Source organism: Engystomops pustulosus, chromosome 4, assembly GCF_040894005.1.
Source record: "Engystomops pustulosus chromosome 4, aEngPut4.maternal, whole genome shotgun sequence".
In the NCBI taxonomy this organism is placed as follows: domain Eukaryota; kingdom Metazoa; phylum Chordata; class Amphibia; order Anura; family Leptodactylidae; genus Engystomops; species Engystomops pustulosus.
In genome coordinates this window covers 158,176,404-158,202,356 of record NC_092414.1, presented here as the reverse complement: position 1 = coordinate 158,202,356, position 25,953 = coordinate 158,176,404, and the positions used below count along the sequence as shown (strand labels likewise).

The 25,953-nt window shown below is 37.7% G+C and overlaps 1 protein-coding gene across 2 annotated transcripts in view; it reads left to right on the top strand.

The window, feature by feature from the left end:
- FBN1 (fibrillin 1) overlaps nucleotides 1–25,953 on the top strand; it is a 152,195-nt gene that overhangs the window by 91,037 nt on the left and 35,205 nt on the right. For both annotated transcript variants that reach the window (XM_072148248.1, XM_072148249.1), the window contains 19 exons: nucleotides 640–792; nucleotides 1,349–1,402; nucleotides 3,708–3,833; nucleotides 3,931–4,056; nucleotides 4,490–4,609; nucleotides 5,123–5,260; nucleotides 7,458–7,508; nucleotides 9,616–9,741; nucleotides 11,231–11,452; nucleotides 11,649–11,774; nucleotides 11,850–11,978; nucleotides 12,560–12,685; nucleotides 12,839–12,964; nucleotides 13,527–13,649; nucleotides 16,227–16,352; nucleotides 17,839–17,964; nucleotides 23,676–23,798; nucleotides 24,843–24,965; nucleotides 25,615–25,740. In XM_072148248.1, the coding sequence (XP_072004349.1) occupies nucleotides 640–792; nucleotides 1,349–1,402; nucleotides 3,708–3,833; nucleotides 3,931–4,056; nucleotides 4,490–4,609; nucleotides 5,123–5,260; nucleotides 7,458–7,508; nucleotides 9,616–9,741; nucleotides 11,231–11,452; nucleotides 11,649–11,774; nucleotides 11,850–11,978; nucleotides 12,560–12,685; nucleotides 12,839–12,964; nucleotides 13,527–13,649; nucleotides 16,227–16,352; nucleotides 17,839–17,964; nucleotides 23,676–23,798; nucleotides 24,843–24,965; nucleotides 25,615–25,740 (2,370 nt within the window). The remainder of the gene's footprint in view (nucleotides 1–639; nucleotides 793–1,348; nucleotides 1,403–3,707; nucleotides 3,834–3,930; nucleotides 4,057–4,489; nucleotides 4,610–5,122; nucleotides 5,261–7,457; nucleotides 7,509–9,615; nucleotides 9,742–11,230; nucleotides 11,453–11,648; nucleotides 11,775–11,849; nucleotides 11,979–12,559; nucleotides 12,686–12,838; nucleotides 12,965–13,526; nucleotides 13,650–16,226; nucleotides 16,353–17,838; nucleotides 17,965–23,675; nucleotides 23,799–24,842; nucleotides 24,966–25,614; nucleotides 25,741–25,953) is intronic.

Genomic DNA, 25,953 nt, shown 5'->3' with positions numbered 1-25,953 from the left:
TGTTCTATGACATAGGATGCCTCAATAAAGAATGTTAAAAAAAGATTAAATCTAAAAAAAATAAGCACACAGTAATTACCTCTCATATCCTTCAGTGGTCCACTAGACAAATATTTGTTGGCCATCACTAGAACATCTACAGTGAAGTTGTGAAAAATGTCTGAAATGGAAAAGTGAGGAAATGGGCCAAATATACTTTAGTAGCAATTCAGTCTTGGCACAAATTTTACAAATAGATGGTGCAGTTTGGCATATGTTGTTTTAGAGCAATATTATCTGACTTGCTTGAAAGGGGGTTTGGGGTTCATAGTTTATGGGTTATTGTTGAAATGTCCTCTCCTTAGGGAGCTGGACAGCGGTGCCACAAACCCAGGCAGGAATAGGACCTGCCATATCTCTTGTGGTACAGCTGCCTAGCTCAGATATACAATGCACCTCTATGGTGGCCGTGAGCTAGCCGCAAAAACGGCTAGCTCTTCATTTGCCGACGTGTGCACTGAGCCTAAGGCAGTCTTTTGGAAGTTAGAAACAAATAATATGTATTTCTGTTCAATAATCAGTAAAAAAGTAAAAAAATCTGTAAATGTGTGCATTTGACCTGGCTGTAATCCACCTTTTTATACATATATTGTATCACAGACACTCATATGAGGAGCACATGTTACGGTGGCTACAAGAGGGGTCAGTGCGATAAACCATTACTGGGTGCTGTGACAAAATCGGAGTGCTGTTGTTCCAAACCAGAACATGCTTTTGGTGAACCATGCCGACCTTGTCCTTCGCCTACTTCAGGTAAGATGGGCTAATATTCTGAACCAACGTTACACCACTGAAATCTACATTAATCATCTTTGGTGATTATGGTAAAATATGTGCTTTTAGATCCATCTGGGTTCTCTTATAGTGTTTGGATGATATCAGGATGCACTTGATATCTGTCCTTGATATATATTGTGGTGGAATTGTTAATAGCATTGTGAACAAAGCTTTGATAGTTACACTTTTTCTTTGCAAAAACACCATTACTACATCATAACATAGATTCCATCTGCCCAAACCTCATACATGCAAAATAGTCATCTCTTCTTCCATCAATGCCAAATACACAAGATAATATTTTCACCAGTGTAAGCAATAATGAAATCTTGACCCCCAGCTTTACCCAGTTGTACAGTACATCACTGTCTCCTGGCACACAATGCTACATTGTAATATTTCATGACCAAACCCATAGAAGCAAGCATGTCCTTCTTTACAATAACCTTTTACTCTTACTATTAATAAGGATATTGTTTCTGAAATCTAAAATTCATTTTTGTTGGCTACAATGTATTTCCTGTGTTTTCAGATGAGTATCACGCATTATGCAGCAGTGGCCCAGGATTGACATCCACAGGAACTGGTATGTATGAGTAATATTCTGACATACATGTTAGTGCTCTTATGTATGTAGACTGGAATGGACAAGGATTAAGCTCTGAATGAGTCTCATAATCATGTCTTCTGTTTTTAATAAATTTACCAACAGGTTAGCTAATTGGTAAACTAGTATGAGGAGAAATTTAAAGCCAGATTTACACAACTGAATTTGCACCAAATTTAATGCATTTAGCATATCTATAAGGTGTACTAGGGGACATGAGGTATACTAGTCGTTGTTTCAATAACTCGCTCACACATTCCCATGTACTTGTATGGGCTCATACACACAGAGGTGGTTTCCAATTGTGTATGAGTCGACTGCCCGTTCCTCAAAACTCAGAGCAGAGGCTATTTTTGTCATGTCATTCTTTAAAAAGCCACAAATGTTTTGCACATGTAGGCCCAAAATATTTGTAAGGCTCCATTTATTATTTAGTTTTTGGTGCCAGAGCTGTAGCTTGCATGTCTTAAAAATGGCTCTAAGGCTACATGTACATGACAATGTGTGCAATACTTTGATCCCCTGTTTGCAGCCTGTTTTGGCAAGGTTAGCAACTTCTACCAAAGCTGATTTATATCACTTTAGTTCAATCAATCAGTTTTGGATGAGGTTCTGTTTTTTTTGACAGTTAAATTTGCATGGTAGATTATACTATTTTCACTTAACAAAATACATGAACCCCTTATAGCACCAGTAGGAAAAGTTGCAGTGTAGTATACTGCCTGGTACTGTGAGAATGACTGCTATATATCTAGAAAAGAAATTACTGATATATTTAAAAAAGCATACTCTCAATAGTAGAAAAGTAATTAAAACCATCTTTCCCTTTTCACTTTTCACTAGGTTGTTTATGTAAACAGGCTTTGGATGTGCTTTTCCCCCATAAACCATAAGAATGCAATTAAAGGAGATCAATTAAAGTGTCCATTTGGTGCACAACAATGTAATCTCATGTGGTATATAAATAGAATTCTTGGGACTAGGAATTTAGCCACAAGTTATATCCTGGTAATGTCTGCTTATCAGGCTGAGACATAAAACAAAGTCTAAAAGAAGTCATTCAGTGCAACCATCGAGAAAACGAGACTAGTAACATTTCAGCTAGAAAATATGACTATTCAAGTTATAGCTGTCATTTATATGGTATTAGAAATGCTGCATTTACATGAGCATATTATATCCATATTACATGAGCCCTGTTGTGTCGACAAATCCCTTTCCATTTATTGGTTTTATTACCCAAACAAGGAAAATCATAGGTTTCTAACCATGGACGCACAACTGGGACAGGACTTGCAGCCATCTCTATAATATGACATGCAAATCCAATCTAGGTTACAAAGCATATTGCCAGTTGACCTGTATTGAAACAAGGAGAGCAGGAAAACTTAAGGGTTTGAAAACATTCACATAATTAAAAAAAAATTCATGTGGATTCTTCCGTAGGGCAACAAAAAGTCAATTCCTTTTTTCAAAGGAATTAACAAATAACATCTTTGTGTTTCCTGGTAATATCTTACAAGGGGTTGTCCATTACAGTAACTAATATAAAGCTAACAGACCCCTCTGTTTTTACAACTGACAGCCCATTGCAAGCTCTTACAACCCCATTTGAGGTCATTTGTGGCAGATTACCAGTGCAGCCAAACACTGTCCTCAGTGGTGACCTCCACACCAATCACATATCACTTTTGATGTAATTTGTCAAATGCCATGTGTGTAGGGGTCATTGCGAATGCCAGTAAAATGCCCTCGACTATAACTACATCTAACAGCTAAACAGGAGCTTCAAGAGACAGCAAAGCTGCTTCATGCAACCACTTAAAAACAGCAAATAATAAAAATTCTTACTAATCACACTAATCTAGAGACAAAACTTGCTTATTTCCATCCTGTAACCCAATGTAGACCCAGTAGTCACATACCATAGGTTCTAGCATCACCACTAAAGCCATAAGTTACCACTTTGTCTGCTTTCTTCTGCTACATTTTGAGATGAAAAAGTCTCATAGCCTCAACTAATATGAAAAAGTTTTAAAAAGTAGTTGAAGAAATCAGACATTTGTTTTACTCAAATACAACCCCTTTTAATTATTTAACCCAATAGTAGAGATGTGTGAATGTTATGGTAAGCTTGAGGCGTTTAAGTAATTATTAGACAGATACTATGCAAATGTTTATTTTGAATTACTTCGAAGAATAATAACAATAAAGTTATAAAAGTAATTGTGAAAAAGGTTATCTCAATTGCAGTATTTTTACATTTTCAACCCATTTCTTGTAGATATCAATGAATGTGCTCTGGATCCTGATATCTGTCCAAATGGAATATGTGAAAACCTCTATGGAACGTACAAATGCGTCTGTAATTCTGGATATGATGTGGACCCTACTGGAAAGAATTGTATTGGTATGTCCTTTTACAAGCCTTAGAAATTAAGATTGTAAGAGCAGCTTGGACACAAAATCACATTGACTAATATGTTTCTGTGTTTGCACCTTTGTAGATGTGGATGAATGTGCCCTGAACAGACTACTCTGTGACAATGGTCAATGTCGTAACACTCCGGGAAGCTTCTCGTGTACTTGCCCTACTGGATATGTCTTCAAGCCTGAACTAAAAACCTGTGAAGGTAGTAGAGTTATGCTGTGTACATAAATGTGCTTTATGAAAGATCTACTGCTAGTGATGAGCATTCTCCATAATCTTACCAGCGTAGATGAGATGCTTGGCGGATTTTGCCTTCTGGATATGTGTTCAGAGTATAATGAGAGATCCACTAAATATAGGCGTCTCATATATATATATATATATTTTTTTTTTAGTTTATTAATTTTATTAGTCTGTTCATGTTATTTTGAGAATGTCAGGATGTTTTATTAAAAATAAATATCACAAAGGTTTATCTTCCATCAATGGGATGTAGCTAATACTAATGATACATCCTGCACAACCTGATGCAATGTGAATATACATACACTGCAGAAAACATGTCTTTGCAGCTTGCCTAAGTGTTGTACTGGTATAAATTGCAAATTTGAAATGAACTCTGATATTTTTTTCAGATGTTGATGAATGTGAGTCGAGCCCCTGCATCAATGGCGTATGCAAGAATATCAAAGGATCCTTTGTTTGTGAATGTTTGTTTGGCAGCACATTGGATAAAACCAAGACTATTTGTATCGGTAAGTCATTAGTCTCTAAAATCTGGTTGAAGACATGTAACAATTTGATCATATTAGTTATTGATGCAAATTTACTGTAATTTTGACTTCATGTCCCTGCACAGTTGGTGGCAGAAGTCTGAGATTTAGATAGTTGTTGGGTGTTACACAGCTGTGAGAAAACGGCTGAAGAGAAAATATTGCATCTACAATTTTTTTGTGGATCAGACTTCCAGACCCGTTTTGTTAAACTGAGTCACGTATTGAACTCAATCAAGGATCAACCCCTTTCATGTGCCTTTGAACCTTAACTTGCTTTAACACCCAATGTTTGAGGTTAGCATAATAAAAGTTAAATCATGATTTCTTCTACTGCTACTATCTAATTCTTGAGTGAATAATAATATTGATACGTTAGATTATTTGCTATTGGGTAGTCTCCATTCCATCAGATTCTGATATGCTTTTCTTCCTTTAAAAATAAATTATCTGTTACTTATTCTAGCAATGGTAATGTTTTGTTTTGCTTCACAGAAACACTAAAAGGCACCTGCTGGAAAGATATGATCAATGGAAGATGTGAAATAAACATAAATGGAGCCACTCTGAAATCTGAGTGTTGTTCAACATTAGGAGTAGCTTGGGGAAGTCCGTGTCAACCTTGTGATGTTGGTAAGAAATGAGTCATTAGCCAACACATTCACTTAGCCTTAGTCATAGTTTCCCCCCTTTAAAATACAATTCTGGAAAATATAAGCCAAACACTTTCACATGATTAAAAAGGTTAGCCAATTTACTTTACAATTTACATGTTTTTTGTAATGTGTGTGTAAATGTAGGTGTCAGCATGTTAGGAAATTTACCAATATACATCTGTTAATAGTTGTGCAACACACTCCTGATATGTGAAAATGATGCCTTATAGTTCAGAGATATCTTTACCTCATCAACCAGTCATCCCTGTCTCTAAAATGGCAGCAGATAGAGGGTCATGTGATCAAAACTCTCCATGACTAATCAAGCTTTCAGGATCTTATGTTAGCATTGATGTATGCAATTTCACAGTCCTGGATGGATGATTGGTCATGGACAGTTAGAGATTGTATGACCTTCCATCCAGGGCTTTGGGGTTGGTAAGCCAAACATCTGACTCCTCAATTTGACTCCGACTCCAGCTCCACTAGGATGATCAACTACTCTGACCCCCCCAGCCCTGTTTTCCTGGTCACATTAGAAGTGCTGAGATAAATGCAGGCGTTCATTCCCAGTGCCTTATTCCTCTAATCTTTAGCAGAGGAGCTTCACTCCTGAGCATGTACATAAAGTGCATCATACATTCATCTCAACTAAAAGGAGTATCAATGGGGCAAAGCCACACCGACAGGCCACATGCAGCCTGTCAAGCCATGAGTTGCGGTCCGCACCCTACTGACTGTCCAATGAGCACTTCAATAACTTATGTAGCATAACTGATGGAAGCGTTCATTGCTGTAGAAGGCCATGTAGTGGTGAGTGCAGCTGAGAAGTTCTCACTATTCCAGATCCTCTCCTGCAGCTCCGCTCTGTGTCCAGACTCCTGACAATGGTTGTATGCGTCAAGATCAGGACTTAGAACACTGCAGGACAGGACCCAGTTGTGGTAAGTACTTGTCAGCTTTACTGTACTCTCCTGTTCTCTCCGGCTCCTGGCACAGGTCTGCTCTGGGCCCTGATGCCACCGCATACAACCAACACGGGACACAGAGCAGAGTGGCAATAATAGGAGAGAAGAAGTTGCAGAGTGGTGCAAGGAGAAGAAGAGCAAAGAAAGGAGATGATTTATTCATTTTTTTTTTGTCTGCTCTGGGGTTTCCAGTATTATTGTCTGCTAATTAGTCTTCAATATTTGTTTGCACTGAAGATCTCCAGTATTATTATTTTAATGCTCTGGGGGGTTTCCAGTATTGTGTTCTAGACAATATTATTGTCTGCTCTGGGGGCCTATGGAAATTTCTCTGCTCTGGGGCTCTCCAGTATTTTAGACCTGCTATGTGGTCTCCAGTACTATTATTATCTGCTTTGAATGCAGTATTTGGGTTCTGGTGTGGTATTGCTGGCAGTTATAATTTCTGGGTTGCCATTTGCGCTGTACTGTGGCTGTTGGTGAATCAAGGGTGTTGGTTGCTCATTGTTGGTTGCTCATTGTTGGGTGCTCATTAAAAATGAGCAGTATGACAGTATGGCCCTTGGACCTATCAATGTTGCTCACCCCTGACCTAAATCCTTAGATAAGGAACAGAACAGACATTAAAGGAAATTTCAAAATTTTTATAATTTATTACATGTTTGTGGAGTCTATGTCGGTCCATTTTATCATTTTATCCACCAAAATTGTCACCGACTCCACAGCCCTGCTTCCATCTACAACCATTTTATGGACAGTATTGGCAGCTGATGAGGTGAAGTACATTTCTGAACAAGGGGGCTTTACTTTGAAGGAAAGTGGTGCAGAACATTTAATAGATACCCTGCCCCTGGCACTTACACATATACACATTACAAAAAACTTGAAGTAATGTGACCAATTTTAATTACTCTTCCCATGACCATGCCTCAGGATAGTGTTCTTCAGTTTACCGTAGAATGGGCAATAAACATTCTGCCTTGCTTGTCAGGAAAGGATTCGAGCCTCTATCATAGCATAGATTTCTGGAAGTCAAAAGGTGTTCTATAGTGAGAGGTTGGACTGATCAACAGGAACTACAGCAACAACAACAACAGCAACAGACTAACATCAGCAGTGGAGTGAATAAATAGGGTATTATATTTATTTATGTTAGAAACACTGCTCACTTCCATCATTTACAGTTGTTCATCTTTGTTTCTACAGATCATGTCTGCGGAAAAGGTTTTTCAAGGACCAAAGACAATACTTGTCAAGGTAAAATATTAAATACAATTTCCCTCTAGTCCTGATGTCTCTGCCTTTGTTCTATTGACTTCAGCCTAAGGTGACCAAATCTTGGAAGAGCCGGCATAATGGACAACTAGATACTTCCACTGACGCACAGAGAACACATCTCTTCCCTGATGTCAGGTCTCCAAAGACCCTTGTTATGTATTTGAGGGAGTTCACTCCCCATGACCCAACACTTTGGCTTATGTTTTTGTCTTATGTTCACCATGACAAACCTGAAAACGCCTTGGAAAAGTCCTGCCAAAGTCAACACTCATAAAAAAGGGTGGTCCCTTCATTTTTTTTGCACTCTTAATTAAAGCTATACAAAAAATGGAATTGTTAGCTATGTGTTAATGCCCCCCTCCAGATGAGAATTATGTAATCATGCACACTGTCTGGATCCCTATATCCATAACAGCACAAAAACAAAGCATGTTATTTGCAGAGTGCTTGTGGTTTAGCTTCCAGGGCTTAGGTGTATGTGACTAGATAAATAATAAGCACAATACACATTTTTACCTTGAATTTCCTTTAAAAGTGTACAGATGCAGTTCCTAGTTATGCTACTTTTTGTCTAAAAAATTTGGATAGGGGACAAACAATTTTCTTTTAATCGGAAAAAAAAAACTTGATTTCTCTTCCTAGTCCTAAGAGACAAAACTTATAAAAGCCAATTGTTGGAGCAGTAAAATTACCGTAAATCCAAATCTTTATTTCTTTAAAACCAATATTTATCCTCAGTCATATGTAGTTTTTGGATATAAAATATTGCTGAATGTAACAATAACCTTTTGGTGTTGTCAATATTTTAATTTACTTTCTGTTTCAATTGCTCACCGTTTTTAGATCTCTGCTTGCTGTTATTCAACAGAAAGTTCACTATTTACTCCCTGTGGATAAAAAAACAATCCATGGTCATGTGAGGTCACACAGGTACACAGCTAGATAGTATCGCGAAGAGTAGTCAGAGCTGTGTGTCATAACGAGCTGTGCACCTGTGTGACTCACATGACCATGGACCAGCATTTAAAGTGGACAACCTTTTTAAAGAGAATGTTTAGAACACATTGGGAAGATTTATCAATCTATCTACACTAGAATTCTGGAGTAACATGCACCTGAATTATTGTGTGCCACATTTAATGAGGGTATTAGACCATTTTTAGGCAGTTTTTCAACTTGCGTGGGGGCTTGGGCTAGCCTTTGCTCCACCTTGTGATTGACGGCTACATAAATGCTATCACTGTAGATTACGTTTGTACTAATTCTGTGTTTGTATTAAAGTTTGTCTTATGGTTTTATATTGACATTCGTTAGTTTTAGATGTTCCTCTAAACCTCCCAGGCTATAAAGAGAATGTTTAGAACACATTGGGAAGATTTATCAATCTATCTACACTAGAATTCTGGAGTAACATGCACCTGAATTATTGTGTGCCACATTTAATGAGGGTATTAGACCATTTTTAGGCAGTTTTTCAACTTGCGTGGGGGCTTGGGCTAGCCAGGGCACCAGAATATTCTGACGTAAACTAGCCCAACTAGTATCTACTCCACTATTCTAAATTACTACAGATAGATCATTAAGCATGATTTTTCCGGTGCAGAATATGACTGTGGAGTATAACTCTGCAGTGGTCTATTCACCTGCACTTTATTCAATCTCCCCCATTAGCTTGTGCATAGGGCAGTGCCTGAAGTGGTGGTACATAACAAAAAAATCCCAAATCTAAGGAATTAATAGCTATGCCATGCACCACAATGAAAGAAGGTAACTAATTATAGAAGATAATTGCTCATCAACCCACATAAAAGCCTGTACATAATGCCTTTGCTCCACCTTGTGATTGACGGCTACATAAATGCTATCACTGTAGATTACGTTTGTACTAATTCTGTGTTTGTATTAAAGTTTGTCTTATGGTTTTATATTGACATTCGTTAGTTTTAGATGTTCCTCTAAACCTCCCAGGCTATCTGTAGTCATGGACAGTTGGGAATTGGTCCACACCCTCTTTTTTAGTATTGTATGATATATACTGTTATCTGTGTCCCTCCTCTGATGCAACATTTATATGTTTTGGTTGCAGATGTAAATGAATGTGAGATATTTGCAGGAATATGCACCAATGCCAATTGCCGAAACACAATCGGGTCCTTTGTCTGTGAATGTCCCCCTGGAATGAAGGTTGATGCTACTGGACGCACATGCATTGGTATAATTCACAGACTTTATAGAATATTTGTTGCATTTCTTTCCAGACATTTCCCAACAGGACTATATAATCCATTAAAGTTCTGTTATTGGCGACACAGACCAGTTTGCAATTCCAGTGATTCAGGAATAGATTTGCAGATAAGACTGCCTGTATTGCAATAGAATTGAATAAGCCATTATGTAATGCACAGATTGTATATAAAATACATTGTTGGAAAGATATTAAAGGGAATACTGAGTGGCTGTCCTTTTTAAAAGGTCCTTTGTCCAACTCAGAATCATTGGACCATTTAAATAGGTGTGGACCCACTGATTTTAGTTGAGTGGATTTTTTTCTCTAGATCGCACTGTACCATGAGTTTGGCACCCGATAATCTAATTGGGATATTTACTGTCAATTGGGTGATCCAGGGCTGGAATAGACTACCTGGGACTGCCTATTACACGGTAATTTGTGTATTGTGTGCTTCAAACTAAAATAAATGATTACCTTTCAATCTGTGAGTCCTACAGAAAAAATTGCAACTATTAAAGGAGACGGCATATGTTGGAAAGGTTATAAACAGCATTGTCAAAATATATTTTCTGCAGCAAACTATTTTGTTGTGTGTTAAAGTTAATTTTCATTTACTCTTGATGCTGAATTAGGTGACTAACCCTATTGGAAAATATTTACTCATCTTACTCATCATTATGATTTATGGATTTAGTATATCAATTGACTTTTGTATTAGAGAAGTGACAACTAGTATTGACAAGGTCCAAGCCACAAAGTTCAAGTTTGTATTGAACTTTGCAGGTCTGGGTCCCCAGGACCCGACCCTGAACTTCAAGCCCAAACCCTTCTCTACTGGCGAAGACGACGTCAGTGGCATTTAAATCTTAGTGGGTCCAGCCCTAACCTAACAGGACAGTGTTTTTTTTGGTACAACTTTCACACCTTGATGATGTCCAAAATGGCGGTGCGTGGCCCCACTGTCTATAGCATTTAAACAGTTGACAAACTCGATCGGTGCCAAGACCAATCACAGGTCACAGGTTTTTTAAATTCGGGTTCACACTAACTCTGCCTTATCTGGATTTTGACTGGTCCGTTTATCACTAGCGACAAGCCGAAAAATCTAATACTCACCTTACTCCATTACTCCAGTACTCCTAATTTGCTGTTTTTCTAGGTCTCCCACCAGTTCCTGTATCTTGGCTTCCAGTAATGATGTTTTGACACAGAGAATTGTATTATTTTTTTATTGGAGGCCAGGATACAAAGATCAAGGGTGAACTAGGAATGGGTGGCATAGGAGATAGATAAGGTGAATTTTATTCTTTGTCTTTCATTTCACTATTATGTGATTTTGGAGAACATATTTAAAACAGCATTTTTGGCCTTTACATTGAGAATAGTTGGTGAGATAACACAACACTGGGAACACAGTTGTATATAAAGTTAAGACCACTTTGTTAACTTAATTTTATATGTTTTACAACAGACATTCGTGTGGAGACCTGCTTCCTGAGGCATGAAGATGAGGAATGTGCTACTCCTCTTGGGCGCCATAGGTTGGATGCCTGCTGCTGCTCAGTTGGCGCTGCATGGGGGTCTGACTGTGAGGAGTGCCCGGAAAGGGGAACACCTGAGTTTAATATTCTTTGTCCCAGAGGCCCTGGTTTCTCCTCTAAAGAGATTACCCCAGGAAAGGTATTCTCTAAAGGTAATAGAAAGATGACAAACAAATATGTCTAATCTAGCTCTACAGTCTCTAGATTTAATTATAGTCTGTTTTGGACTTTAATTAAAGATGTTTTGGACTCCAGTCCTGCATAGTATATCTAGTGATATCTTATTGCAAAGTGATATTTCATTCAAGGACAAAGCATTTGTATTCTTATTGTTGCCTTGCCTTGTAGACATCAACGAATGTAAAGTGTTTCCAAGTCTTTGCAAATATGGTAAATGCAGAAATACCATTGGTAGCTTCAAGTGTCGATGTGACAATGGGTTTGCCCTGGATGCTGAGGAAAGAAATTGCACAGGTAAGTGCTCATTTATACAAATTCATGACTCTTGACTGTTGTGGAGCAGATATTTAACAATTGTCGTCTTTGCAGATATTGATGAATGCAGAATATCCCCTGATATTTGTGGACAAGGAAACTGCATTAACACTCCAGGGGACTTTGAGTGTCACTGCTTTGAAGGCTATGAAAGTGGATTCATGATGATGAAGAACTGTATGGGTAAGTGATGCTCACATGCAAAATTATATTCAATTTCTAAAAATGTTTTAAGAATGATCCAAGCTGTACTCTTTAGTTCATTATCAAGCAGCAATTTAGGAAATGTAGTAAATTACCAACTGGGTGTGTCCCACGCAGGCTGTGCTGATTGGACAGTATGAGATTCTGCAGGGACAGACGTCAACCAGTTCACAACTTGTGAATAACACAAGGACACAAGGAATGGAATAAAAAAGAGCCATTAGAAAAGATTAACTAGACCCACCATTATAAGCACTGTCTAAAGTGACGTATGAGGAGCAGTTATGGTTTTCTTTCAATAATGTTAACAAAAACAGATAATTGCTAAAATATTGTTTTAATAACTTAATATTATAAAATTACAGGACAGGCCCTTCAGTGTATCAAATTGTATTTATTTTTAGTTGGCTAATAGGCATGTTGGCTTGAGGGAAGAAATAGATTTTGCAGTAATTATTTTTGGCTCACCTCAGTTTTTCAATTCTACTAAAGAATTTTTTCTATCCTGAGCGCAATCCGTGATATTAAGTAATTAGAACAATTTTTTTCCTTTATTTCAGATATTGATGAGTGTGAAAGGAACCCACTCCTGTGCCGTGGTGGCATCTGCCTGAATACAGAAGGAAGTTTTAGGTGTGAATGCCCTCCCGGACATGAAGTGGCACTCGATGGTACTGCTTGCCTAGGTATGTTGGACCCACTGTGGTACCTTAGATTATTATTTTTACCAGAAACTTTAAATGTTGTTTATAATCAGATCCCTATCAATGCTAAGCATCTATGATGCTAGATTTGCGCTAGAATTTTTTTTTTATGGCAGATTTCCATCTTTTCTTTAGATATCAACGAGTGTGGCCTAAGTACGGATCTGTGCAGAAATGGCCGATGCATAAATCTGATTGGAAGATACCAGTGTGCATGTGATCCAGGGTACCAACCATCCCCTGATAAACTCGCCTGTGTTGGTAAGAGGTGTTTTTTGTTGATGTGTCTAACATTTTTAGATTGCAGTAATATGTTGAAATTCACATTGAAAATTGTACTTATTTTTATATTTTACTTAAATATATATTTTTATTTTTTTTTCAAATTAAGACACCTATAAGAACATTTACCAAATTCTCTTGAATTATATTTCATGCAGTTGGTTGTATCAGGTCCCTGCAAATCACCATTGAACAGAGCTCCCGTTTCTAGAATCTTTACATTCCTTTGGTTTAACAAAGATTCATATAGTAAAGGGTTTTTCCTTTAATTATTATGTAAATTCGTAAATAAAAAAGATTTCCCTGTACTTTCTAATACTGCTTGAGGTATATGATATATTATCCTGTAGAAGCATCAATAAGAGAATAAACCTGTAATATGTTCCCATATGCTGGCACATTGAGTGGCTATGACTCTATATTATGGGACTACAAAGATGCTGTGTAGAATCATACACAGTGAAATATCTCAAATATCTACCAGACAACAACTTATTCTGCTACATTATTTCTCATACCTATGATACCATTTCTTTTTCAGATATTGATGAATGTGAACATTACAATGGCGGATGTGACTCAAATTGTACCAACTCTGAAGGAAGTTATGAGTGTAGCTGCTTAGAAGGTTATGCGTTGATGCAAGATCACAGATCCTGTACTGGTAAGTCTTTTGCTCATTCTGCAGAATCACAGAAATGAGTATGAATTACATAGTTATTGAATTTACCTTTTTTGGAGTTAACATCACAGTAACTTAGTAGTTTTAGTACAAGTGTAAGGCTTGAACAGAAAATACACACAGACAATCAGCCCTAATTCTGAACCCGTCAGACTCGCCCTACCAACTTACTTGCTCCATTCTAAATGGTTCCCGGTAACTGGGTAGCGATCCCTTCCACTGAAACCCTGAGACAAAAACAAGACAGTACAAACAGATAACAATAGTTGCCAGAGCCAGGTCACAATACTGAGGGTAAACACAGTAAAGAAATCACAAGACAGTAGGAAAGTCTAAATACAAACCAAAGGTCAGGACACCAGGAAAACAATTAGAGTCACAAGAGGTATGGAATTATCTAAGAAAAACCTATAGCCAGCACCCAAGGAAGGGTGGGCAGGACTGTGATATCAGAGCCCGGCCTCATTTGTGATTGGGTCAACACAGATGTTACGATAATGTAACCAAAATTTGCTTAAAGAAAATCTATCATCAACTCAAGCATGATAAACAAGGGACACTTACCCATAGATCCAATCACTGTGAATTTGGTAATGATCTTATATTTGTTATTCACAGCTTCCTTCCTTCTAAAATCAACTTTTAAAATTATGCTAATGATGTTACCTGAGCCCCTGCTCCATCCTCTCTCTGCCTGTATAAGCTAGTAAATAGGAAGTGCAGGGGGAGACCTGCTCTGCTCACTGTAACTGTGTGAAGCTGCAGTACAGAGGACCCTTCAGGCGCATAACAATAATTAGAAAAGTTGATTTTAGGAGGAAGGAGACAATGGATAACAAATGTAAGATTACCACAGGCAAACTGCCTGGATCTATGAGTTAGTGTTCCTGATTTATCATGCTTTATTCTGATGGTAGATTTCCTTTGAGGGTCAAGATTAGATATGAATGATTATCAACATTTATTTATTTTCTAAAAATTACCAAGAAGTATTCACTGAAACAGAGATGTCAGGAGGGGTGATCGAACCTTTTTAAAAGATTTTTATAAATAATTTAAAACATTTGTCAGCTACATATTCATATGTATTTCAGAATATTTTTGCTAATTGGTTTTAGCTCACAAAAAAACGGTTTAAAAATCAATATAAAATAGCTCGCATGAACTGGCCCTTAGTTATGCATTGTCCATATTGTCCATTAAATGTAACATGAACTCCCGATAGTATTTACATCGGGAGTATTTACATTACAATATGGAAAATGCTAAAGGTGTCTTCCTAATTATACCTCTCACTGACCCACATTGGTGTGAGGTGAAGCTGCCAAGTTTTCCGCCAAGATCAAGTCATCAACATAATAGTCTATTTACAGGAGCACAGATTTATTGTGTGAATAGTGACAGCCTTTTTCTCTATTAGGAATGGAATGCTGAAGTTACAACAGAACAGGCCGCAAGAGCCTGTGTATAAGAAAGGGAGATTTATATATCCTGATATTACAGTCTGTGGTGCAGGGAGAAATAGAGGAGTTACTTTTACAAACATATAAACTATAGCACCTCATTAACTTGACCTTGTTTGTTTTATTATCTAATACTCAGCTATATATAAGCTATATCAGTAGGTGATTCCACATACAATGTTTTTTAGGAAAAACTGCACTGTTATTTCACATTGATATTTTTCATCTACTGAATAAACTAAAAAACCATCAAAAGTGTTCCCAAAAATTCTGGCAATTTTCAATATAACACTGTGTCATTTTAGTAAATTTTCCATCCTCAGTCATAAATTAAAGGCGTTCTGACTCCCATTTCTCCTGTTGATCAGACATTTTAAGGGACTCTAGTGCTCAGAGGAGCATTAAATCCTCTTCATTACATACTAGACGCAACACCAGGTAGTGGCTGTGACTGCTACTGTAGCTCAATCCTATTGCCTTGTGACCACTGCAGCCAATCACTTGCAGTAGCATTATCCTGCAGCAACCAGTGACCCTAAGTTGGGATGTCAGTGCTGCAGCAGGTATCAGAGACTTGTGTAGGACCCAGGAAGCATCAGAGGTAGAGTGCTGAGGGATCAGTAAGATGAGTATGCAGTTTTCAATGTTTTATGAAAACTATATATCTAAAGTGATGTATCCATATGTTAGTAAAGTCTACTTTATGTCATGTATATATTGTATAATGAAAGATTATATATATAACATACAATGACAATACCAGTAGACGTCATAGAATAGAAAAGTTTAGCATTTTGCCCTTACTGCAGCCTCTATTCTAACAGAAAAAAAACAGACTGCACATTTCTACTGTTGGGCACCAATAAGAAGCACATTTTATAATGTTACTATAGAAATTTGTACAGTTTTCTTTTCATTTACATTCCTTTAGCATTGTTGGATTTTTAGTAGTTTTATATTACATGAAAGCTAATCTACATGATGAAAATACCTGAAAGTCATAGCAGAATGATAATAACGTGACAGGTCATTAAAGGCATTGTAATATATGAAACAATGCATGATGGTAACAGGATTTCTTTTCATTCCTATCCAGACATTGATGAGTGTGAAACTAATCCAAACATCTGCGATGGAGGCCAGTGCACAAACATACCGGGCGAGTACCGCTGCCTGTGCTTTGATGGTTACATGGCATCTCTGGATATGAAGACTTGTCTAGGTCAGTAAAATACAGAGCTGATGTGTGTCCAATGCTTTTTAGTATCTCTGTCTATTTAATTGTTTTGTAATTTGCAAATCCAGGAGGGGAAGTGTCACAACATTGTTTTTCATTGTAAACCCATTTATTACCAATTTAGGAATGAAGGTTTCTTTGTAAAAATACTCCCACTAATGTACTGTAGATATTCTTCATACAGGATGCCAATTCTGCAATTAGTTGATTAGGGATGTTATTTAGGAAGCATTCTTATACCACATGCAGAGAAGCTTCGTAGCTTGGGTCATATCCATCCCTTGGGATATTTCTGATGGCTGGAAGGAATTACTATTAAATGTCTTTTTTATGTATCTCTCCTTATCGTAGCAGGGATCTGTCCATTGAAATGAACCCTTAACAATAATTGTTCCTCTCTAAAGGCTTGTTCACACAATGGATTTTAACACAGATTTCTAATTAGAAATTAAATGGAAAAAGGACATTTCTAATGGAAGCAAAGGTGTAAACTGTTTTGTTCTTTAAGTTGAAAGATATAATGACCTCTCTAGCACTGGTTTCAGTGGCTGAAATACCAATGAAACCATGCTGAATGGCTGCAATCGTTTTAAACCCCAAATTTTGAGACTTGCCCCAGTAGTTACTTTCTGCCACAGAAAGATTGGACCATTTCTGCATAGGATTTCAAGTTGTATGACCTCCTTTAAATCTGATCCAAGGTTGGAGGAATAAATTAGCCCTTAAACTTCAACTTTCCTTTCAACCTATTTTGTGTCAAGGTAAAAATAATTTATATATATATATATATATATATATATATATATATATACATATATCTCTCGAAGGGATTTCCTTTTATGACAGGGAGAGGTGAGAGAGCAGGACACAAGCATGTATATGGACAGAAAGAAAAGGTAGAGTTCTCTTTCGACGACCGGCTGCCTGAAAGAGCCAAGTGAGGAAAGTAGAGTAGAAGCCTGAGGGTAAACCGCTTATATACCTGAAAACTTTAGTTTTAGTTATAATTTCCTGTTCCAAAATTGAAAGTCAGGAGAAGTCCCGAGCACTTACTGCTGGGCCTACAAGAGAAAATGTTACATTTCCTACATATATGGATAAAGTAGCTCAGCCAAGTTTGCACATAGTTCATTGGATAGCTATGAATGAAATTTCACAACAGACAAGAGAGTATTTGTGCAACTTGGACACAAGTAAAGTATTGACATACATATATTTTATGTATGGGACCAAATGTCAGAGTAACATTGTGGTTATATAATACAATACAATATAATAATTTCAATGCTAAAAGGTTGAGCTGGCAGACAAATGGTTAAACAGAGCAAAAACCAACCTCATAGATCCATCATTCCTCTGCTTCAGTTCCCCTGACCATGTCATGTAATCTGCTTAGAAGCCTGTTCTGTGTACAGATGTTGACCGTGTATTGAGTCCTTATAACTCTTCATGACATATTTTTATTTTTCAGATGTTGATGAGTGTGAACTCCATCTAAACATCTGCCTAAGTGGAAGCTGTGAGAACACCAAAGGCTCCTTCATCTGTCATTGTAATCCGGGTTACTCTGGCAAGAAAGGACTCACCGGATGTACAGGTATTAGGCAATTTAATAAGCTTTACAACATCTGCCAGAGCCATCATACACTGGTCATGTTACTGTACATGTTGCTTGTTCCATGGTATAATATATGTGATAAGAAATACCTACATCTTGAAGATGACTCTTCCTCAATGACACTTCAATGTAAGAAAGCTTTATAACTTTCAGCCAGTGCCTTAACCGGGTGAGGTCTCATCTTTATAGTGGTCATTACTGTTGATATTTGTCTAGGCGAGGCTTGTTTTAATTATGGTGGTGCCTAAGCTACCCAAACACAGTAGATAGCTGAACACACATTTGAGCAAAAACTAATCCTCCTGACACCTTCATAAACATGCACACTCAGCTTTTTCAAATGCACATGTTTTCAGATGGCACAGTACAGTAAGCTTCACACGGACTCATCAGGCAATGACTTATCCTTACTTAGAACTGTACATAAACAATCCTTAGCTTTTCTCTAAGAGGATACACATTAAAGTGCCTCTGGATCTCACCAAATTCAATTGTATGGCCACAGCTACAATGGTTTTCCAACCTACACCTTTGTGTCTGAAGCTGTTCTACAGCCACCGGTGGTGGATGGGATTACATGTTTTACTTTAGTCTTGTGAAGATATTGGACACAATAATAGTCTCTCTGGAAAGAACTTTATATAACTGGAGAGTAGAACAGGTCAGAAACAGGCCAAGAAAAATGGAAATAGATTGGGTTAACAAATTGGAGGAAGTATGTATGAACAGCCTGTATACAACTCATAGATGATTGCTATCAAAGTGCAGTGAAAGAGATTGCGTAGGTCACAGACTTTTTTGTATGGTTCATTTGGCCCTTACAGCTTATTAAGTTGATAGGTTCATTGTTACTAGATAACATGCAGCCATCTTGATACATTCCCTTTCAGGAAACATATATACTGTTTCCATATTTTTCTTGAAATGTAAATGGCAACCATTCACTGTGGTTTCCCGTAACAATAGATGTGGAAATGTACTGAAGATATTCTCGGTTTAGCACAAGAACACATACCATACTTGTGTACATCTGGAGCCACTGCCTGTTACTGACATGAAAACTGATCCAGATCCAAAGCATTACTAATCTTAGTCATAGATGAAGAAATGCATTCTACAGCATAGGAAACAAGAACATCTAGGGGTGTATGCTTTACAGTATGGTTAGAGGAAGAATAGAATGATATATAACAATTATCTATTTTCTTGTCACTGTAGTAATTTCTTGGACTAGCAACCATCTTCTACAAATGGGTGAGATCTGAGTTTCCCCCTGATGACAGCTGGGTGTCAATGAAATAAGGATTGGGCTTTTAGATTTCATGGGAGCTAAACCCCCACCAGATGTGCTGGCAGCAAATTGAGCAGCCATATGCATATGATGTGTATAAGTCTTATCCACTGGTCAATATCTAATGGCAGACATAAAGTAAGATAAAAATCAAGCTTTACTCCGTCCTTTGGTTTTTGGGGAGATAAATGCCTGGCAGTGGCCCTTTCTTCTTATAAATTCAGAAACCAGGCAATGCTTGGAAGACCACGCATGTGTTTAGCCCACAACTGAAGTGTTAGGGGTGTTTCTCCTACAACAATCGGAAGTGTATGGTTAGCCAAACAATAATCTCATGATCAATCAGACACGTAGATGTATGATCCTCTGAAAGATGCTATGTCCTTAAATCCCCATTCCCTTTTTGACATGCCTGTGTTATGTGAAGTGCAGGGCTAAAGAGGATAGTTCATAGCACCAAAAATATATTAAGAATAATAATCTTTATATTGATATGGTAAAAATGTATCCTTTCATCTTGTCCTGATTGACGTCACTGATTCTTACCACTAGAGATATGAAGACTTGAAGGTTGAATACCTTTTCCCCCCACAACCTCCTCATCTCTTATTCACGTTTGGCTGGAGGAAGAGCCCCCTGCACATGTTCTTACTACCAGTTAAAATAAGGGATGATGCTAACCTGAGCTTGGCAAGCCTGTATTTTTCAGTGGCCCCGTAGCAGCTGCTTTTGATATATACACCCTTGTATGATATCAAGGGATTCCCACAATTAACATTTATCAACTGTCTAGATAATAGGTGATAAATGTCTACCCCTGCCCCACCTCCACACATATAAAAAACTCACCAATCACTAGTTGCTCTTTGTGGAAAGTGAGTGAGCATATGACTATGCTAGAGACACGCCCAACAGATCTACAAGTCATTGTCCTTTGGGCCTCATTGGGTCTAGCCTAAATATTTGGTCTCCCCTGTCATTGTGGATTGTTTCCATGCTCACAAATAAACATGTTTTAGTTCCCTAATCACTCGGTTTCATCGTCCACCCACTATCATGCAGCACATTCCCAACCCACACACGCTTGTTTCTCCTTCTAAGTAGAATTTAGAAGAGAGTTCAGAAATAAATGTAGCTGTTACCTCTGGAACAGATGGAAAGCTTGTAGTAATGAGAACCTGAGATCCCTATGGGAAGCTGTAAAATATGACACATGGCCATATAGACTTGGCAATCTCTAGTTAGTGATTTATTAATTCACCACCAATTACACGCTCCATTACAGTGTTTAACAATAGAAGGAATGAAAATGTCAAGAAGCAAAGGAGCAGCACAGTTCCTTACTACTGCAAGCGACAAACATAGCATTTAGCATTGAGGGTTATGAATAGTAGGTTTTTATATACTGTTTTGTTATCGAAAATGTTGAATTGAAGTGAATCAACCTGCCAAGAAGAGAGGCATACAAAATACAACAAATATCTGTATTGTCATTGGCAGTAAAGTGCTGTCAAAGGTGTAGTCAAAGGTACAAAGCCAAAAAGTTAGGGAATTGACACATATAACGAGTAGGAGCAGAAGGAAAAATGGCGAAGGAAAAAGGTCCCGAAAGTCCCGAAAGCAGCTGACCCATGCCTCCTATGGGCAGAACAGAAAAGTTTACCAAGGTGTGTACAATATGGCGTGACCCCCATATTGTACTTGATAACCTGGTAAACTTTCTTACCCACAATTTCCTAAGGGATCAATAAAGCTTTATTGTATTGTATTGGTGCAGTAATAACAGAGAATCACCAGGGGTCTCAGTAGGTAAACCTGTTGACCTGAGCTGTTTGCCAGGCCAGCCACCTTTTATGAAGGTGCTATCATGGTGCTGGGCCATCACTGGTTCATTTGTTTTCCATTTTTGAGTTATTGTAAATTGGTGTTTTTGTATTTCGTAAAAAAAGATCTATTTCTCTAACGGCTAACTTTACGCACAGTTGCATTTCCTAAACTAAATAGTTCCCAGAGAGTCTGTACTTGGGTAACTGACAGTTCGGCAGGAGATCAATCTGAAATCAAGTCGCTGTGCCAAGATTTGCATGAATAAAATTTTCCCTGGGAAGAATAGCTTTGAATCAATTCTAATAAACATCCTATTATGGTTTTGACCAAACCACACAGCAAATCACCACAGCCCTCAAGATTTTTACTTGGATGATTTGATTCCATTTTGTAGATCTTTCTATTGAAATGGAATACAGGCAGTCCCCGGGCTACGTACAAGATTCTGTAGGTTTCTTCTTAAGTTGAATTTGTATGCAAGTCGGATCTTTATATTTTATAATTGTAAATTCTTTTTGGTCTCTGTGACAATTGGATTTTAAAAAACGTTGGGTTGTCAAAAACGTTGGGATTAACAATAAAGCTTCATTGCAGACCCCTTTGATAACTGTTATAGCTGTTTATTGTAGCTATTGTAGCTAAATTACCAACATATAGAGATCTGTTTGTAACTAGGGGTCGTCTGTAAGTCGGGTGCTCTTAAGTAGGGGACCGTCTGTATATGAAACTAAATAACCAAGAACATTAATATCAATGGTGAATTTTACATCTGCAGAAGATATTGTTAGTATTTTGCTACTTGTATTCTATATGAATCACCAGAAATATATCACACACAAAAAATTGAAAATACAAATAGTAAGGGGCTAAATAGAGGACCACTCAACTAATATTTAACCAAAAAAACCTCAATAGCACCGAATGAGTAAAGTAATCAATACCTCATATGGTACACATAATTAATCTTTGCTAATTTGTATCTCATTTAATGGGGTGTTTTTAAATGCTTCTTTCTGGCATTGTGTATGACTGATGTGATTAATAAAGATTAATTATGTGTACCATATGAAGTATTGGTTACTTTACTTATTCAGTGCTATTGAGGTTTTTTTTGGATAAATTGTACTCTAAATGAATTAGCATTTGTGGATTAGGATTTTATGATTCAGATAGTATCCAGTGGTCATGGCTCCTCTTAGAACACAGGTTGCACATTAGTCAGTTGCGTTGAGTTTCCTTTAAGGACAGTTGCCAGAATATGTGTAGTGTTTGTTTTCTTAGCTAGTACAGGAATCTCCTCAAGCTCCCTGAACCCTTACAAATATCCCAGTATATCTTCACGCAATTCTTTCCTGGTATCTTCATAAATATGACATGCTCCACATTCCACAAGCAGGACAATGTGCAAAATATCAATTTCTCAAGCTGTTCAGGCTCTGTGGGAAAAGATATATCCTAGTACAAAGGATCAGTGAGGGGCAGCTATGCTGAGTCCGTGTGGAGATGATTCTAATTAACTCTCTATGATATGACTTGTTTATTACACAAGCTCCTAAGTTCATGTGCAGAAAGGGAACAAACAACAAGCAAAAGCCCGGGCGAAGAAGTTTATTGTGTTGTATGCTTGTATCTTTCACATGTAAATAACACTAGACGGTAGAGGATCTGTGGAAGAATAATCTGTCCTGTGCTTCACATATAGTGGAATCCCTACAAGTACCTAAATACTGAATTCTTAAAGATCTTGGATGCTGCATTTTCAATTTAGAAAATCATATTGTGTTTGATGTTTAGTGAAACCAAATCCACCCCTCAACTACAAATGTGTTGCTCCATTAAGGGCTTTTCCAGACACATCAAGTTCCCCATCAAGAAAGTGACAGAGCAGCTGGTCACAAATGTGCCTGCTACTCTCTTCATTATTATAATTATTGATTATTATTATTTTAAGGGGCAGCACGGTGACTCAGTGGTTAGCACTACAGCCTTGCATTGCTGGGGTCCTGGACTCAAGTCCCATCCAGGTCAACATTTGCAAAGAGTTTGTATGTACTCTCCGTGTTTGTGTGGGTTTCCTCCGGGTCCACCGGTTTTCCACCCACACTCCAAAACATACTGGTAGGTTGATTAGATTGTGGGGACAGGGACTGAATTCGCAAACTCTGTGTAGCACTGCGTAATCTGTGTGCACTATATAAATAAAGGAATTATTATTTATGTATTTATATATAGAGCACCATTAATTTCATGGTGCTATACAATCAGTAAGGGGTTCACATACAATACATCTTAATGGCGCTGACTGAGATTACCAAGCTTAGTCCCCGACTAATTCCATCAGTCCCATAGATGAGTGGAGCAGCAGCTCACATGTCCGACATGCAGCAGCATTCATTTGGTCCATGGGGGGCACTTGATGTGGATGGACAACCTCTTTACCTTTAGTATTAGCTGGGTTGCCCAGATAAATGTGTCTACATGACTGCATGGTAAACTATCACAATATGCCAATCGTTAATGCGTCTACTTTTATGTCATTTTCAATATCTATGTTTTGGTTTTTTTTGACCAGATGTAAATGAGTGTGAGATTGGTGCCCACAATTGTGACCGACATGCCATGTGTACAAACCTCCCTGGAAGTTTTAAATGCAGCTGTAGCCCTGGATGGGTAGGAAATGGAATCAAGTGCACAGGTAGGGTATTTTCTTATTATTTTAGGTTCTGATCATCTGCAATATTGACTAGGAGGTCTTTTTACAAATAGTAAATTGTCATATCAAGCTGTGGCTTCCATTCCCTAATGGTGGGTGGAATATCATTTTTTGGAATCTATATAGGGAATAATCAGTCACTACAGTTAAATATAGCAGTTAATTAAAACTCATCAGGCAGTCGTACTATTTATAATATTGAACTCTATGCAGGGGGAAGAGACACCATATCAGCCCCCTAAGGCTCCTGGGCCTACACTCACTCATTTTATGCTCTATCTTACAGCCTAGCACAGGTTTTGTAAGAGGGGAAACTTGAGCACATACTGGGGCACATGTATCATAGCTTTACGGCTGCCACTTTTTCAAGTTTCCTTAAGTCATCCTACTTAATCACTGCAATGTTTCTTAAGTTTTTTCCCCTTTGTGATACATGTGATTAGTTGCCTATATAGTCTCACTTTTGCGACTTTTTGAGGTGTGCCACTTTTTAGTCCCAAATAGTAGCTCCCAAAAGTAAGTCTGGGTCTAGGATTCTCTGTTTTGGGACTTATTAGGTGCAAGAATGGGACAATATATCAAGAATGGGACAATTTCAGAGCCCAAAAGTCTCGAAAGTTGAACAAACATCTGAGTCAAGGATGAATACGGCCACTGCACTAACTGCTTGAGGCAGCTAACTTTGGTACACTGCTTGATTCTGCACCTATAAAGTCTCAAATTGCACAAAAAAAGAAAACAAGGAGTGATACACATGCTCCAACTCCAATTTTTTGAGAAAAGATTTATCATTCCTAATAAACAATGAAGGTCCCCTCTGTTACTAGAACAGGGCCCCAAATCCTTATTTCTTCTTTCTCCAGATTGAATGGGGCAAAAGTCAAACGTGTCCACAGCCACATGACTTGTCGAGGCTGACAGAATCAGTTCACTCCTCAGCCATTTCCATTGGTGGAGCCCATTCATTTTTACCTTGCATCCTGGACAACATAGAATCGGAAATTAACTGTTTTACATTTTTGCCAGATCTTGATGAATGCTCTAATGGAACCCATCTGTGTAGTCAAGATGCAGTTTGCAAAAACACCATGGGATCGTACCGATGCCTTTGCAAGGAGGGATACATAGGAGATGGATTTGAATGCAAAGGTGAGTCTGCATTTGGTGGTCCATTGAGATCAGACAAGTTGGGGTGTGTTAAGGGTGGTTGTGGCCATAGGCATGAATTGAGGTTTACTAAAGATGGATAAATGCACTACCACATCCCATTAAAGTAAATAATATGCTCATAAATTCATAAAATTTACAAATTTATTATGCACACATAAAGCACTTATACCCGGTCTGGGGAACTAAAATGCACTTATAAACCTATATTTTTACAATATAAAATAATTGAGCTTTAGTTCATATTGTTTATGATAACTTAAGGATTTCTTCTGAAGCAATTCATGCTAAAGGAGATTTTCAGATTTACAATTTTCTGTTGTATGGTGGGAAAGAACCCAACATCAGGTAAACTAGCTGATATTATCATACTGTTACTTCTCTATTTTCATGGTGGTTGCTGTTTTCATGGTGAGATCACTGCAGCAGATTAGTGAAGGCATTACACATTTGGTCTGGTAGATGGATTTTGCAGTGTTACTGCCAATGAATAGGTCATCCTTGTTAGAATGGATCTTTATAATTACAACAAGAGCAAAGGAGAATTTAGCTTCAATAACACACTGTAAGCTTTAATTTATGCCAAGAAGTCATTGTTTAATGAAATAAAATATTCTGCTCTTCTGAACAGATATTGATGAATGCACAGACAACGTGCATCTATGTGGAAACGGCCAATGTCTTAATACCCCTGGAGGATACCGATGTGACTGTGACATGGGATTCCTACCAAGCACTGATAGCAAATCTTGTGAAGGTAGGATGTGCCAAGGTTATCATCATACAAAAGAATGAAGAATGACAACTTTGACTATTACATGCAATGCTGAGTATTTGCTTTTGCTTGGTTAAAAGTCTAGGTTAAAAGTCTAGAATCATCTTTAGACATCTTGTGAACTTTTTCCCCATTAGATATACCTTATCTATAAAGTGGTAATGATAGACTATAGAGATTATTATATCTGCATGG